At 35.1% G+C, this 15,869-nt stretch overlaps 1 protein-coding gene across 4 annotated transcripts; it reads left to right on the top strand.

Moving 5' to 3' along the window:
- Window positions 1–3,998: 3,998 nt before the first annotated feature.
- Window positions 3,999–7,941, top strand: LOC103422502 (serine/threonine-protein kinase D6PKL2). 4 transcript variants are annotated; one of them, XM_008360568.4, is made up of 3 exons: window positions 3,999–4,508; window positions 5,029–6,238; window positions 6,896–7,941. In XM_008360568.4, the coding sequence occupies exons 2-3, from the start codon at window positions 5,307–5,309 to the stop codon at window positions 7,785–7,787; spliced, it is 1,824 nt and encodes a 607-aa protein (XP_008358790.3). In that variant the 5' UTR covers window positions 3,999–4,508; window positions 5,029–5,306; the 3' UTR covers window positions 7,788–7,941. The 4 variants fall into 4 exon arrangements, with proteins under 4 accessions (XP_008358790.3, XP_008358791.3, XP_070662146.1 ...); XM_008360569.4 differs by having other exon boundaries at window positions 4,008–4,508; window positions 5,138–6,238; XM_070806045.1 differs by having other exon boundaries at window positions 4,049–4,508; window positions 5,171–6,238.
- The last annotated feature ends 7,928 nt before the right edge of the window (window positions 7,942–15,869 follow it).

The following is a 15,869-nucleotide window of genomic DNA, read 5'->3' as shown; positions in this document are numbered from 1 at the left end:
TTTTTATTTGTTTAAAGAAAACAAAGTGTTTATTATAGAAAAATCGTATCTTTTTTTATCATATTTTGTAAATTCCGTGATGTGTGGTTGATGATTGAATATTCTCTCTAATAATATATATAAATATTTTAATTGATTGTAAAGTGAAGAGGAGCGCATGTTAATATAAGCCTAATTAGACCAGTTATATTGCTTCTTGCATATATTTTAAGTGTTTTTTTAAATATTTTATTTGTATTTTTACGAAAACTTGATTATAAAAGTACTTTCATCTTGTTTGTGTATATGGTTGTGACTTGTGAGAGACAACCTGAATTGTAATTTGTGAAATATATAGAACTGCAAAGTTGTCCGTGACAAAAGAGAGCAAAAAAAAAAAAAAATGGTAAAAAAGAAATCAGTCCATCGCATGCCAAAATAGATTCGTTGTCGTTTTTTGTGAATTAGGTATTTAAGATTCCCAATTGGCTTGCCCTCTAGTTTTGAATTTCATATACTGAAAGAAAAACAAAAAAATACGATCATCAAGGCAAATCATATGACTAATGTTAGAAGTTGAATATAACCAATTAATTATTTCATTAACAACTACAATTTTTATTTCTTGTTTCTTCCAAAAAATAAAACGGGAAGAAAGAAGAAGTTTGCATGTGTTGGTATGCACTGGTTGGTTTAGAGTCACTTTAGAGGGATCGATTTGTTGGTCTAAATGATTTAGGGGATAAATATGGAATTGTTGCATGCATAGCTATACACACACACACACACATATATATATATATACACACATACATACATACATATATATATATGTATGTATAACACATACAACTCCTTCATAAATGCCGATCGAGCGTGCATGCTGCCCAGAAAAACAAATGAAACACGACGATTACTTCTAGTGCCCCCTATTATCATTCTTGTCAATAAAAAACTGGAAGACGGATTATTGTTGTGGATATGAATTTGCCAGAGACGGGAGAAGACTTGGAAATCCCTTCTTCAAGATATATATGGAGGGACGTATTCTATGGACTGCAAAAATATCTCAGACTCAAGGTTGTTTGAATATTGTATTATTTTTTGTTCGTTGTTAATGTGGACTCTTTTCATATAACTAGCCTTCACACATTTTTTTTAGGGATACTTTGGATGCGGTCTCTAATTTTTAACATTCTTTTATTAAAACCTTAATGATATTCAAAGTTTGATCAAAGTCTCTTGACTTTGTACACCTCATTATATTACTATTAATATTTATATTTTTATAGTTTTGACATTAATTGTTTGATATTTTATGAGATTTATAATCCTATAAATTTAAAATCTCTTATTATAATACTATTAGAAACAGTTACAATAAAAGAATTCAAACATTTTGATTGAATAAATGGATAAAAATTATGTAAAAATAAGAAATAATAAATGACAAAAGAATGTATCCATAGTGTTTAAAACAATTGGTACATTTTACAAAAAAAATTGGTACATTTCACATATGTACATTAATAAAGAATAATGGGTACATTATAAATAAATTAGGGTACATATAAAAGATTAAAAAATTATGAGTACAGATGAATTTTTAAAAAATATAGGCCCTAAAAGAAATTAATACATGGATACAAAATAAAACTAAAAAGAAAATACTACAAATTTTTAAAAAATGTTGCAAATTAAAAGTGGGTACAAACTAAAAATATAAATATATGATACAAAGTTTACACACAAAACATAAATATAACATATGTAAGTTTTCTATCATCGATTAAATATACAATGTCACGTGACGGTATACACATGGGTACAAACACAAATAAAACTTTAAAAAATATGGGCACAAAAAGAAACTAATGTATGGGTACAAATTAAAAATAAAAATAATATTGGTACAAATTAAAAATTAAAAGAAAATAAAAAATTGGTACAAACTAAAAATAAAAATATATGATAAAAAATTTAGCCATAAATATAAATATACTAATTGTAACATTTTTAACACTAAAGGAATATATTTAAAAATAAAAATATTTTATTATTCAAATAATAATGATGTTATTAATACCCAAGAACCTTGATAAAAAATTAAAAATGAATAAGATTTTAATCAATGGAGTAACAAAAAGAATGATGTGAACCAATTTTTGTTTTTTATTGTTTAAACATTTCAATCAATTTTTATCATCAAATCGAATGAACTAAAGTAGGTGAACAAAAATTAACAAAAAAAATACATGAGAGATAAAAAAAAAAAACATGTGTTGACAGTACTATCCTTGTTAAAAACTAATTGATAAGATTTCGTAGTCAAATGAGACCAAATACAGTTGTGAAAACCATCTTTTGCTTTCCTAATTAATAAGCAAACACAAGGAATAACTTATCCAAACCACTACTTTTTTTAATCGAATTATATATTTACACTAAAAAGTGAAAATTTTAAATTTAACTACGTAATAGGTTTGTCATAATAATGTGGTATTAAACTCGTCTCCAATACAAGTCAAACCTAAAACATTATACATGCAAATAAAAAAACTAAACAGTAGTACAATTTACAAAAAAAAAAAAGAATATGCATTACGGTAAAGAGATTGAGAGTTTGATGAGATGGCTTGTCCCATCAGAAAAATAGCATTTAGGTTTTGGGGCCTTGCTTGTTGCCTTGTAGATGTGGCAACAACAAATGCACGTAACACACACACACATATATCGTAACAAAGAAGATAATTTCCTGAGTTATTAATAAATATGGATGTGGAGGAAAAAGATGCGCGTGTCGATCTAATCAGTCGTAGTTGACAACCTTAAATGACCAAACCCTACACGTACTAATTAACATCTTTTCTTATCAAATATTGCTCTGATCCTCCCGATCAGATAATAGCTTTAGTATACACAATACATACATACGTTCTCAAACATTCTCATCCCCGAGTCATCGACCAACCATTAAATTTATTGACCATATGAATATGATACGGCATAATAGGTACCAAATTAGGCAAACATCAACCTAGTTGTATACCTTCTCTTGTTACCAAATTATTTTGCATGGAGATTGATCCAGATGTTTGATCTGTGTTACATATATTTGTTTTACTCTAGTGTAGTAGATGTGTCACATCCCCGCCCGAGGTCCACCACATTTCGGGTCCGCTCCACCACCGTAGCACGATATTGTCCGTTTTGGGCTTACCATTCTCTCACGGTTTTGTTTTTGGGAACTCACGAGCAACTTCCCAGTGGATTACCCATCCTGGGAGTGCTCTGGCCTCCTTCTCGCTTAACTTTGGAATTCCTACGGAACCCGAATCCAGTGAGCTCCCAAAGGCCTTGTGCTAGGTAGGGATGAGAATATACATTTAAGGATCACTCCCTCGGACGATGTGGGATGTTACAATCCACCCCCCTTAGGGGCCCGACGTCCTCGTCGGCACACCACGACCAGGGTTAGGCTCTGATACCATTCGTCACATCCCGGCCCGGGAGGGACCACTTCCTAGGCCCGCTCCACCACCGTAGCACGATATTATCCGCTTTGGGCTTACCATTCCCTCACGATTTTGTTTTTGGGAACTCACGAGCAACTTCCCAGTGGATCACCCATCCTGGGAGTGACCTGGCCTCCTTCTCGCTTAACTTCAGAATTCCTACGGAACCCGAAGCCAGTGAGCTCTCAAAAGGCCTCATGCTAGGTAGAGATGAGAATATACATTTAAGGATCACTTCCTTGGACGATGTAGGATGTTACAAGATGCATTTGATTTGGAAAATGTATTAAGTTAAATTCACATAATTTGATCAATATATTCATTGTGTTGTATGCACTCTTAATTGAATTTGAAATCAAATAATTCATGTATATTACGTCGCTAACGTATATTGTCTTCATGTCATGTCCAAATTTTGACAATCTGAATCTAACCGTTCAAATATTCCTACAGCTCATACAATGATTATTATAGAAAGTCTCCGCAGCAAGATGGAGTTTATTTATAGTACAAAATTGGAAACTAGAAAATGGTAAAGAAAAACAGTGAGGTGTGGGGGCTCGGCTTTCAAGCAGTGCACGAAAGCAGTTGGGCAGGAGGAGCCTCAGAGGGAGGCAAGCATGACTCGCGACTCTTACCAGTTTGGTGATCGGACCCTTCCCTTTACTTTTGGGAGGAAAAAAAAAACCCAATGAGAAAAAAATAATATAATAATATATTAAAGCTTTCTTTCTTTGACACTTCTCTCTTTCTCCGCCTAAATCTAATAGTCGACCACCAGCAGAAGCGGAGGAGGCCCAGTCTGTCTGTTTTATTACTCTCTCTCTCTCTCTCTCTCTCTCTCTGAAAGAATCAAGCAAGCTTCCCTTTTGCTCCCTCAGTTGCTCTCCCCACAAGCATCAACTGATATGCTGTGAGCTGCGCGCTTTCTACAGCGCCTCTCCTTTTCCGTTGCCAAACCAAAGCCGCCTCCTCCTCCTCCTCCTCCTCCTCTACTCTGATCCTTCAATTCAGGTAATCCTTTTTGCCCTTCTCTCTCTCTCTCTCTCTCACAGACACACTTTTCCTTTTCCGTTGATGGGCTATGCGTTGTAGACTAGACTTGCTTTCTGCATCTGGGTGTGTCTGTGCTTTTGGATCTATCTTGGTTTTGGCTGAAGGGTTCGGTTTTGTGAGATTATAGATCTGGGCTCTATGTAATTGTCCCCTCATGATTCATCAACTTAATTTACTTGCTGCTTATGCTAATATTTTCCATTTCTAACGAAACGCCTACTACTATTTCTCTATAAAACTAGACACTAGAAAGAAACTGCATTATCTGGTTACCTGAATTTACTTGCTGCTTATGCTAATATCACTCAATTCTTCAGTTTCTTTTTCAATTTCCTTAATTGTAATTTTTGTTCTGCCTCTTCCTTGTATATGTATTGGAGGGTGGGTAAAGCGTAAAAGGGTAAAGGGGGTGGCTAATGCACTCTATCTGATCATTAATATCTGTGTGAATCAACATCATCTGATCCTCCATTGTCAGGGGTGCCTCTGCAATCTGCATGTCCTTCTCTGCTTGATTAAATGCTTTACCAATTGTGTGATCTACTTCCTGAGGTCATTTGAAGGAGCTGGTTGTCTAATGATTGCAGTCAATGTCTTTCTTTTCAATTCCGATTTGAAAGGATACACAAGGTATACATGTATCGCATCTGAAGGGACTATGTGGGCTGCTAATGGAGCTTACAATGTTGCCCAGAGTGGGGGAGGGCAATGAAATTTTTCAGTTTGCTTGATAACCCCCATTACCTCTGAAATCCGATGGCCTCAAAATCTGGTACCAGAGCTTCCTCAAGAATGCAACAGAAAGCAGCTGGTGGGCAGACGGTAGAAACTAATGATCTCAGGCAATTGCTCCCGGAGCAATTACCAAAATCTGTACAAAACTCATCAAAGCAGGTTGCAGTAGACGCTTCTGATAATAAAAGGTCAACAAATTCTAATGAACAAGGATCTGCGGATTCCTTGATTAGTAAATTGAATTCGATTTCATTGTCAATGTCATCCAACCTTGAAAAGGCAACAAGGGAAATAGATTCTACTGCAAATGAGACTAGAGGCTCACTTGAAAGTTCTGTTGATCAAGAAAAGAAGACATCAGAGTATGGAAGTGTGAAGGACAGTTCAGTTTCGGCCAAAGTGAGCGATGGAACAAGCAGCCTTGCCAAGACCAGTGGAAGTGCTAAGATTAGTGATCGAGTTGATTTTGTTGAGAGTGGCAAGAGCAGTATGTGTAGAGGAAGCACTGGCAGTGATGTGAGTGATGAGAGCACCTGTAGCAGCTTTAGTAGCAGCATCAGCAAACCTCACAAAGCAAATGACTTGAGATGGGAAGCTATTCAAGCTGTCCGAACTAGAGATGGGGCTCTGGGTCTGGGTCATTTCAGACTGCTGAAGAGGTTAGGCTGTGGGGATATTGGAAGTGTCTATCTGTCAGAGCTGAGTGGAACAAAATGTTATTTTGCAATGAAAGTTATGGACAAAGGGTCTCTAGCAAGTCGTAAAAAGCTTCTTCGGGCTCAGACAGAAAGAGAGATACTGCAATCTCTGGATCACCCCTTCCTTCCAACATTATATACCCACTTTGAGACAGACAAGTTTTCATGCTTGGTAATGGAGTTCTGTCCTGGAGGAGACTTGCACACTCTCAGGCAGAGGCAGCCAGGGAAGCATTTTTCTGAGCAGGCAGTAAAGTATGTTCATTTAAATTGCACACATTTATGTGGTTCTCTTCATTTTGCTTCACAAGAATCTTTTGTTTCATCTTCATATCATCCCAGATTATTTTGGTAAACTAGATTGTGTGGTTTTGTTTTGAAAATTGAAATGAAAGTTTTCAGATAATGTCCTATATTTAAGCTTTGTGTCAGGCCTATGTAGATTATATAGAGTCTGTCTGCAGCAAGTCAATCCTCAATGAGGATGTGGTTTTACCTTTTAGCCATAGGTGATTAACCAAACATTGTATACTGAAAATGCTCCAAGTTAAACACTTATAGAAAATGCTCTTGGTTATCATGTAAAGGCATTAAATGAAGCAAGACTATAATTGATATTGAGCTACTGATAGGCTATGGCCTTTGCCATTTGCTTTTCTATCTTAAAAGATATTTCTTTGTACATTCATGTGGCAATTTGGGGGCGGCGGGGGGGGGATGACTTATATTATGTTAAAAAATTAAGGGTTTCAGTGCTGATGTGTTTTGATGTAATCAGTCTAAATGTATCTTGGTTTCTGCAAACAATTGCTTCAATCAATTTGAGCAATGATCTTGTGGTCGCCAGGACTAAAATAGTACATGTGCATAGCTTTTGATTGTAACAAGTTGATTTTCATTTGGAGCTTGCAGATTCTATGTTGCTGAGGTCCTGCTATCTCTGGAATACCTCCACATGCTTGGGATTGTCTACCGTGACCTTAAGCCGGAAAATGTGCTAGTGAGGGAAGATGGTCATATAATGCTCTCTGACTTTGATCTTTCCCTCCGTTGTGCTGTTAGTCCAACTCTTGTCAAAACAGCATCAATGGAGTTTGAACCCTTGCGCAAGAACCCTGTGTATTGTGTCCAGCCAGCTTGCATTGAGCCACCTTCCTGTATCCAACCATCCTGTGTAGCTCCTACAACATGCTTTGGACCACGTCTGTTTTCTAGCAAGTCCAAGAAGGACAAAAAATCTAAAAACGAAATAGGAAACCAAGTTAGACCATTACCTGAGCTGATTGCTGAGCCAACTGATGCCAGGTCTATGTCATTTGTTGGAACCCATGAATATTTGGCACCTGAGATCATCAAGGGGGAAGGTCATGGAAGTGCTGTTGATTGGTGGACTTTTGGAATCTTTTTATATGAGCTGTTGTTTGGTAAAACTCCATTTAAAGGTTCCGGGAATCGTGCAACATTGTTCAATGTTGTGGGTCAACCTCTCCGGTTTCCAGAATCACCAGTTGTCAGTTTTGCAGCAAGGGATCTCATAAGGGGATTGCTTGTTAAGGAACCGCAGCACAGATTGGCATATAAACGAGGGGCAACTGAGATTAAGCAACATCCCTTCTTTGAAGGTGTAAATTGGGCATTGATACGTTGTGCTACCCCACCGGATATCCCAAAGCCTGTTGAGATTGAGCGGATACCAGCCCCAACAGCATCATCAAGCGAGAAGGAGAAGGCTCCTCCCACCCCCACAATCGCTTCTCCCGTTCAAAAGGGTTCTGATAATTATCTGGAGTTCGATTTCTTTTAGCAATAGTTGTTTATCGACTGCAAATGGTTTCTGTTAGCGAGTTGCAACATTTATCATCAATTCAATGAGTTTTGTAACAGCTTTTGTTATGACAATTATTTGTAGGGCTCGTTGGGAAGTGCTTTTAAAATGGTCGAAAAAGCTTTTGGTGAAATTGATTTTGGGTTTCAATAGTATTTGAAGTGTTTTTTGAAAGAAGCACCAGATATGTGGTTTTTGCAAGAAGCACTTAAGTACTTTTTCTAGATCCACTTAGATTTTTAGTTTTCATAACGTTTTCACCGAAAGCGTTTTTAGTTATTTTAAAAAGTACCCTCAAATGAGCCCGTAATTTACGCTGTAATTAGTATAGGGCTGTTACCTTTGTAATCCCTGTATAAATATCGTTCTACTGTACATTTTCATAATTAAGGAAAATCCTTTTCTACATGGTATTAGACTTCTTCGGCCTAGGTTGGATCTTAATTAACTAGAATGCTAGGTAAACTAACTTTTTAGACTAGATTTGTAAATCATGTGACGTGTCATCAATAAAAAATAAGGAAAATTAACGAAAAGTTCAATTTTTTTTTTAGTTTTAATGAAAAATGACAAATAAATGTGTAGTGAATAGTACCAGCAAAAGGTAAAAATGTGGTTTTTTTGTTAAAAATGAAAAGTACAGAGAGTGTTTTATTAAAACTTCCTAAAAATAAGCACGTTAATCAACACTTATGTAATAATTCAATCATTCACAATCAAGTTATGTTTTACGAAATTTGGTCTGAATAGTTGGTCTTACACCTCTTCTCTTCCGCTTCCTCAATCTGGGCTATTCTACTGCTTGATGTGTTGCACTTCATGTAGTCCTTTCTGTACTCATCATTGTCGTCATCTTCATCATGCTGTGGCTGCAGATCATCGCGGTATCCGCTACTAGTGCTTCCGGCGCCACCAGTACTGGTACTACATTCACGATCGGCTTTGGACGTCTACGACATTTTGATATCACTGCTTTTCAGCCAACTAGGTGTTGCTAATCTTTCAATATAATTTGGTGCTAACTTTATAAGCTGCACAACGACTGGTTAAATGTACTTTGATATGCGCAGGGCTTCATTTGTAATTCTACCTGCTTTCGTTTGGTTCTCTCCCTTTAGTCCTTACATATATAATATATGTATATAACACTTATATAATTACATTGCATATGTAACAGCAGCTCATATCCATCATTTTGTAGTACATATGTACAAAGCATTTAATGTTTCAAGCTGCGTTTCTGATATACTAAAAAAATCTTTCTAACGAAGCAAAAGCCTATAGCTATTTATGGAATAGTCAGACTTTAAATCTTACATATATACCTATTTTGAACATCTCCCAAAACTAAGAGAAGACCTTGCTAATTAATAATAATACATATTAGTTTCCCCACTGTATTAGGGTAGGGTTACAAACAACGACAATCCCAGGCTACTATTTATGATATCACTCCATGAACAAGAGAGAGATGAAGAACTGTGAGCTCTGCCGGCTTTCGGAGAGAATCTTTTGTTAGAAAATATTAGTATTTTGGTTTATTTGAATGTTTAGTTTTATGGGCTTAGCCCATTAGAATTAGGTTTTGTTAGAGATTAGGGTTAGTTTATTATAAATAGGGTGCTTTGTTATTCATTAGAGACAAGTCATTCACAATGTAGTCTCTTAGGGTTTTGTAGTCGTTTCGTCATTCTCATTTATTTAATAATATTCTATTTGTAATCTTGTTCGTTACGCACTCTGATATTCAACTTGGTATCAGAGCAGGTTTGATCCTTCGGGATTTAATCTGTCCTTGAGTTGTATCAATTTGTTTGTCTGTCTTGTTCGTTGTTTAGATTGTCATTGGTCTAGTTTGTTAAAAAAAAAAAAAAAAAGGTTGAATCTGCCATCACCTCCGATACGCCTACCCCATCTGGATCTGCAGAACCATGTGCTTGAACCGCACCTGCACTTGAAGTCGCTGCCCTGTCACCGCTTGACCATTGCACCAGACCATCACCATCCCGCTGCACCATAGCACCGCTTGAATTCGCACCTGCTCGAACCGCTGCAATCATTGCAGCCAAGTCCAATGAACAGGACCACTGTTGCACCACTACACCTGCAGCTTGATGCGCTTTTGCGACCCCGTTCGAACCCGCCTGCATTTGCATCCGCACCCAGATTTGTAGTCACCGCCCACTACACTTTCTCTGCCTCACCCACCCTCTGCACGCCTGCACAGACCCGATCACTCGCACTGCAATTTGCCCAAACAACCGCACCATCTGCACCGTGAACCCATAAGAAAAGGAAAAAAAAAAAAAAGAAAGACTGATGTTGTTGGTGAAGAAAAAAAAAAGGAAGAAGGAAGAAAAAAAAAATTGTTTGGATTTTTTTGTTTTGCTATTAGTTTAAGGCCCATGTGGGCAAAAGAAAAAAAATATTTGGTTGGATTTTTTGTTTGTTTGTTTGGCATCTGCATCTGCATCGGCACTGGAATTTGGAGTTTTACATCCACATCGTCTGTTGGCAAATTTGGAGTTTTGCATCCACATCGTCTGTTGGCAAACTCATGTCGTGTACCACCATGAGTTTGACGGGGGGTGTTAGAAAATATTAGTATTTTGGTTTATTTGAATGTTTGATTTTATGGGCTTAACCCGTTAGAATTAAGTTTTGTTAGAGATTATGGTTAGTTTATTATAAATAGGATGCTTTGTTATTCATTAGAGATAAGTCATTCACAATGTAGTCTCTTAGGGTTTTGTAGCCGTTTCGACATTCTCGTTTATTTAATAATATTCTATTTGTAATCTTGTTCGTTGCGCACTCTGATATTCAACGTCTTCTGCGCATAGGAACATGTGATGCTGTGCTGGGACTGCGACGCCAAGGTCCACGAAGCCAATTTTCTGGTGGCTCACCACTCCCGGAGCCTCATCTACCACAGATGCCAATCTCCGACGCCGTGAAATGTCTCAGGTGAAAAGCTCGGTTACATTTTTTCGGTTTACGAGAGCTGCATTTTTTTAGATGCCCCCCACCCCACGTGGCTGATGTTAGCTTGCATCAACCCCCTCAGGCGCTCGGGCGATGGGCTCGTGCTTGAGCTCTCCCACTGGCTCCCCTTTAGCTCAATAGCTCGAATGGGCTGGCGCCACTTTGACAGGCAATTGGATTGCAATTGCAGCCAGTCCACAGGGCAAATGTCCATGCTGGAGTTGCTCTAACAAAAATATACCAAGGTTAAGACCCTCTAACTCCGGACCCACCTATCCTAATTACTAATCTTAAGGGGTGTAGTCAAATTAGGATTTGATAGCATTTTAATGGTTTTAAAATTTGAGTGTATTCAATTAGGATTTTAAAAGATTTTGAAATCAGAGTGTAGTCAAATTAGGATTTTATAGGATTTTAAAGAATACATCGAAATCTAGGGATAGTTAATTAGGATTTTGAATGAGTCTGTAGATGTCTGTGTAATGAAATTGCCAAGGATTTGCTAGGATTTTGATGAGTGGTGGATTTTAATGGATTTAAGGGTGTGTGGTATAAATACCAAATGCTATCAAGAATCTAACCCTTACCCCTCAGATTTATTTTCACGCCAGAGGAACAGTCTTCTCCATTTGAGAGGACATGATGTGAACTTAGCCGCCTTGGACTTCCATGGCTGATCGTGAAATCTTTGCAGGCATGAGAAGATGTCACAGCACCACCAACATTTTTTTTCTTTCTTCACCAACTGCCCAAACATCTCATGTAAATTCCCTTGCTAATGCTTCCTTTCCCTTCAACTACTTCCTATCTTTGTTGTACTTTTATTTGCAGAAGACACCTTGTTCAATTCTGCTTTGGTGCCCTTGAAATGTCACCATTCATTATTAAAACCAATCAATGTCACTCTCGAAACACACATTCTTTGGCTTGTGTTGGATCAATTCCTCCAACCTATATACATTCTAAACGTTATTAGTTTGTGCTATTACTATGGTATGAAAATATGCAATTAACTAGTCCTTGGACTGAGGACTGTGATTTCAGACGGTGTAGTAGAATACACATAACAATTAGGGTTTCAATTGCAGAGAGTTGGAGAGGTTAATCTCAGCCACATGATTTTATTAAAAATGATCCCACGCCTTTGTGTGTGATTTCTGAATTGTTTTAAAATCCTAGGAAATTTAAGAAAGAATCCATACAAATCTATAATAGAAATTTGCATAAATTTGTCAAAATCCATATGGAATTGTAAATGAATTGTAGAGTTTATTAAAATCCTTTAAAATATGTTACCTAAAAAAATCCATTAAAATCCAAATTGATTACACCTCCCTCCCTTAAACTTTTCTTTTGGATACAAATTACTATTTTTAAAAGAAAAATAATTTTTTTAACAAAAAAAATGTAATTTATACTAATAGAAGGAGTAAACTTAGCGGACAACAAAAAGAAAAAAGGAATTAAACACAAGGAAAAACGCAGCCGGATTTTGTGGTGTGGACTGAGACTGGGGGTCGACGAGGAGGAGGGAGGGTTCCAAACTTGCAATCCTATTGGTCGATCGGTTTGGGAGGAATCTTTCGGACCAAACTTGCAATACTATTGGTCGATCGGTTTGGGAGGAATCTTTCGGACTTGGTTTCTATGCCCTCTCACTTCTCATACATTCTTATCCCTTTTTATTTTATGCAGTTATGGTTAAATCACGTTAATATTTTATATTACTATTATTTTTTGTCTTATTATCTTTATAAAAAAAGATTAAAATGTATAAAAAGTAGGAGAGTTAGAAGCCGGTCCTCAGCTGGGATACCTGTGCTTGTCTGACTCTTAGGCACAACTATTAATTTGGCGCACATTGCTTTGCCTCCCTTTTTTTTATTTTTCTTTTTCCTTTTCTTTTAAGTTGATTTTTGATACCAAAGTAAAGTAGTGCTGGTGCTAGTGCATCGGGATCCTCATTCTCCATGGAATTGACAACAATTCATATCCGACGGCACTAAAGAGATCTAGGAATGTGCAATGCCATGGGACGGGACCAATATTTTATGAACCCGGCTTCTTTACCCTCCCAATTCCCATACACTCTCATATCTTTTTATTTGTGTTATCACGATTAAGTCACGTTAATATTTTATATCGTTATTATTTTTTATCTTATTATCTCTATAAAAAAATTAATATAAAATATTGATGTGGTTTAACTATTACCGCACAAAATAGAAGAAGATGAGAATATATGAGAACTGGATAAGAGATGGATGAGCTTAGTCTCACAATAAACTAGCATAATGTGGTTTAAATTTACCTTTGACAAGAATCGAACCTAAAATCTCTCATTTATAAGTAAAAGGAATACTACTAAATTGTAGTACTAAATAACAGAAAAATAGTAATTAAAAGAGAAGAAATCAACACTCTCTTTTTTATTTTGTAAATTTAACCCATTAATTTTAGCAATTAAAAGAGAAGAAATCAATACTCAATTTTATTTTGTTAACATTAACCCATTAATTTTATTTTAATTATTTAATCTAACTATTACAAGCCTATTTAAGTCCAAACAGGATTCTCTTCGGATTCTTTTGACGAGGATCTTAAAAATTCATGAATCATGTCCGTTTATATTATATTGTGCAGTCAGATTTTATCATGTACTGTTTGTGTTTAATTTTAAATAAAAATATTTAAAATGATTTATGATCGTATAATGTATGATGAATGAATACGATTTACAGATCTTCATGATTCTCACACGAATATGATTCACATATCTTCAGAATTCTCACAAAGAGAATATGGTGAGGATCCGAATTCATTTAAGTCTACTTAGGCTCTGTGTTGTACACTCACTCCATTCCCAATTTTCCCCAGAGAGAGAGAGAGACTTGAAGTGAATAGATTGATTGGGTAGGACAGGTAACGTAACGTTTTTGAATTTGTGAGGAAAGTGTCGCCGTACGGAGAAATAGGGAAGGGAAGAATGATGCATGAATGACTCGATTGTCTCTGCCATTGTTGGAGAGATTTTTCAATATGATCTGAACACGAAATAGTATATCATGTATCATTATATAAATATATATGTTAAAAAATTAATAATTTAAATATTAAAATTTCTCACTATTTATATAATAATATATGATATACCATTTATATTTCAGTTACAATAAAAAATTTCATCATTTGTTGAATCTCTCTCTCTCTCCTCCCTCTTCTCTTTAACTAGGAATGACTCATGACATTGTTGACCAAAAATGAATGACATGAGGAGGAGTTAGTATTCGTTGTCTCTTCCTAATAAAATAAAATATATATAGTTATCTAACAAAAACAATGGCTGCCCTTTTTCCTTCCCATTCTCACTAAAAAAGACTAAAAAATACATCAATTTAACTAAATTTATTTGAAAGTTGTTGTTGAGGATTTCAAAAATATTTTTGCACTTTAAATATATATATATATATATATATATATATATAAGATTAGATCAATTTTTTCAATCAAATTTACAAATTAAATGAAATTAGTTAAAAATTTAGTGTTCCTAACATTAATCATACATATATATATATATAAGAAGATTGTATTTTTTTTCACTTGTAAGTGAGAAGTCTTACATTCAATTCTCGTCAAAGACGAATTTGAACTACATTATTGCTAGCCTATTGTAAGGCTAAATCCACAATTTTTCTTAGTGTAGATAATATTGTTTGTTAAGACAATCTCCAACCCTTGGGCTAAAAGCCAAATTTTTTAGCCCGGAAAATTTGGCTTTTAGCCCAGAAACATCTTTTCTGCTCCAACCTTGCTGCCCTAAAATTTTAGCCCGGAATTATTAAAGAATGAACTTAGGCTAATTTTTTTCTTAAATCAATTTTTTTTAAAAAAATATGTAGATTATTGTAAGACCATCTCCAACCCTGGGCTAAAAGCCAAATTACCCCCCAAACACTCTCCAACCCATGCTAAAATTTTAGGCTAAATGCCAAATGCTATTTCTGGGCCAAATACCCCCAGCTTTCCCCCCGGGCTAAATGCGAAATGTTTATCGGAATTTAAATTTTTTTAGATTAAAATGTTCATAAAATTAATTTACAATAATCTACATATTTATTTTAAAAAAAAATTGATTTAAGAAAAAAATTTAGGCTAATTTAATTCTTTAATAATTCCGGGCTAAAATTTTAGGGTAGAAGGGTTGGAGCAGAAAATATGTTTCTGGGCTAAAAGCTAAATTTTCTGGGCTAAAAAATTTGGCTTTTAGCCCAATGGTTGGAGATGGTCTAAATGAATTTTATGAACATTTTAATCTAAAAAATTTAAATTCCGATAAACATTTGACATTTAGCCCGGGGGGAAAGCTAAGGTATTTGGCCCAGAAATAACATTTGACATTTAGCCTAAAATTTTAACATGGGTTGGAGAGTGTTTGGGGAGGGGTAATTTGGCTTTTAGCCCAGATTTGAAGATGGTCTAAAGAGAAATTATATTAAAATAAGATGACGTTATAGGGATCACATTAGGGATCACATTTAGCAAACTACATCTAAATCATTTTTTTAATAAAGTAAAAGGTCAATTTAGCAAACTACAGTCAGATTATTTTTTTAATAAAGTTAAAGTGCACAATATAAGTAGGTACAATAATAAATAATAATAAATACCCTTTTGGTTTCCTTTTCTTTTTGTTTTGTCTTTGCCTTTGGTAATAGTTAGGGAACAACATATGATTTCTTAAAAGATGAGTAAGAGTGTCTATTTAAAATTCTTTGTTATCGATTTGTAGAACTAATGTTTATAATCATAATTGTTTATATTATAAATTTCTATATAAATATCGTTTTTACAAAAAAATTAATTAAAATTAAAATCATTTAGTTGTTGAATTGTATAAAACAAATGAATATAATTAATAATTACAAATTGTTTATGTATTTGATATAATAAATTGGTTAAACAACTTTAATTTAAAATTCATTTTTTGCAAAAATAGTTTTTCTATAACATAAACGATTCTAATTATTAGTACAAATTTCTATAATTCGAACGTAGAAAAAATTTAAGTATGAT

Source organism: Malus domestica, chromosome 10 (assembly GCF_042453785.1).
Source record: "Malus domestica chromosome 10, GDT2T_hap1".
NCBI classification, from domain to species: domain Eukaryota; kingdom Viridiplantae; phylum Streptophyta; class Magnoliopsida; order Rosales; family Rosaceae; genus Malus; species Malus domestica.
The sequence above is the reverse complement of the archived record's forward strand: the minus strand, read 5'-3'. Positions and strand labels throughout refer to the sequence as shown.

Bases quoted from the DNA above. Each gene is read 5' to 3' on its own strand.
- LOC103422502 (XM_008360568.4), top strand. From the start codon at position 5,307: ATGGCCTCAAAATCTGGTACCAGAGCTTCCTCAAGAATGCAACAGAAA. The intron at 6,239-6,895 runs GTATGTTCATTT...TGGAGCTTGCAG, and splicing joins TTTTCTGAGCAGGCAGTAAA to ATTCTATGTTGCTGAGGTCC.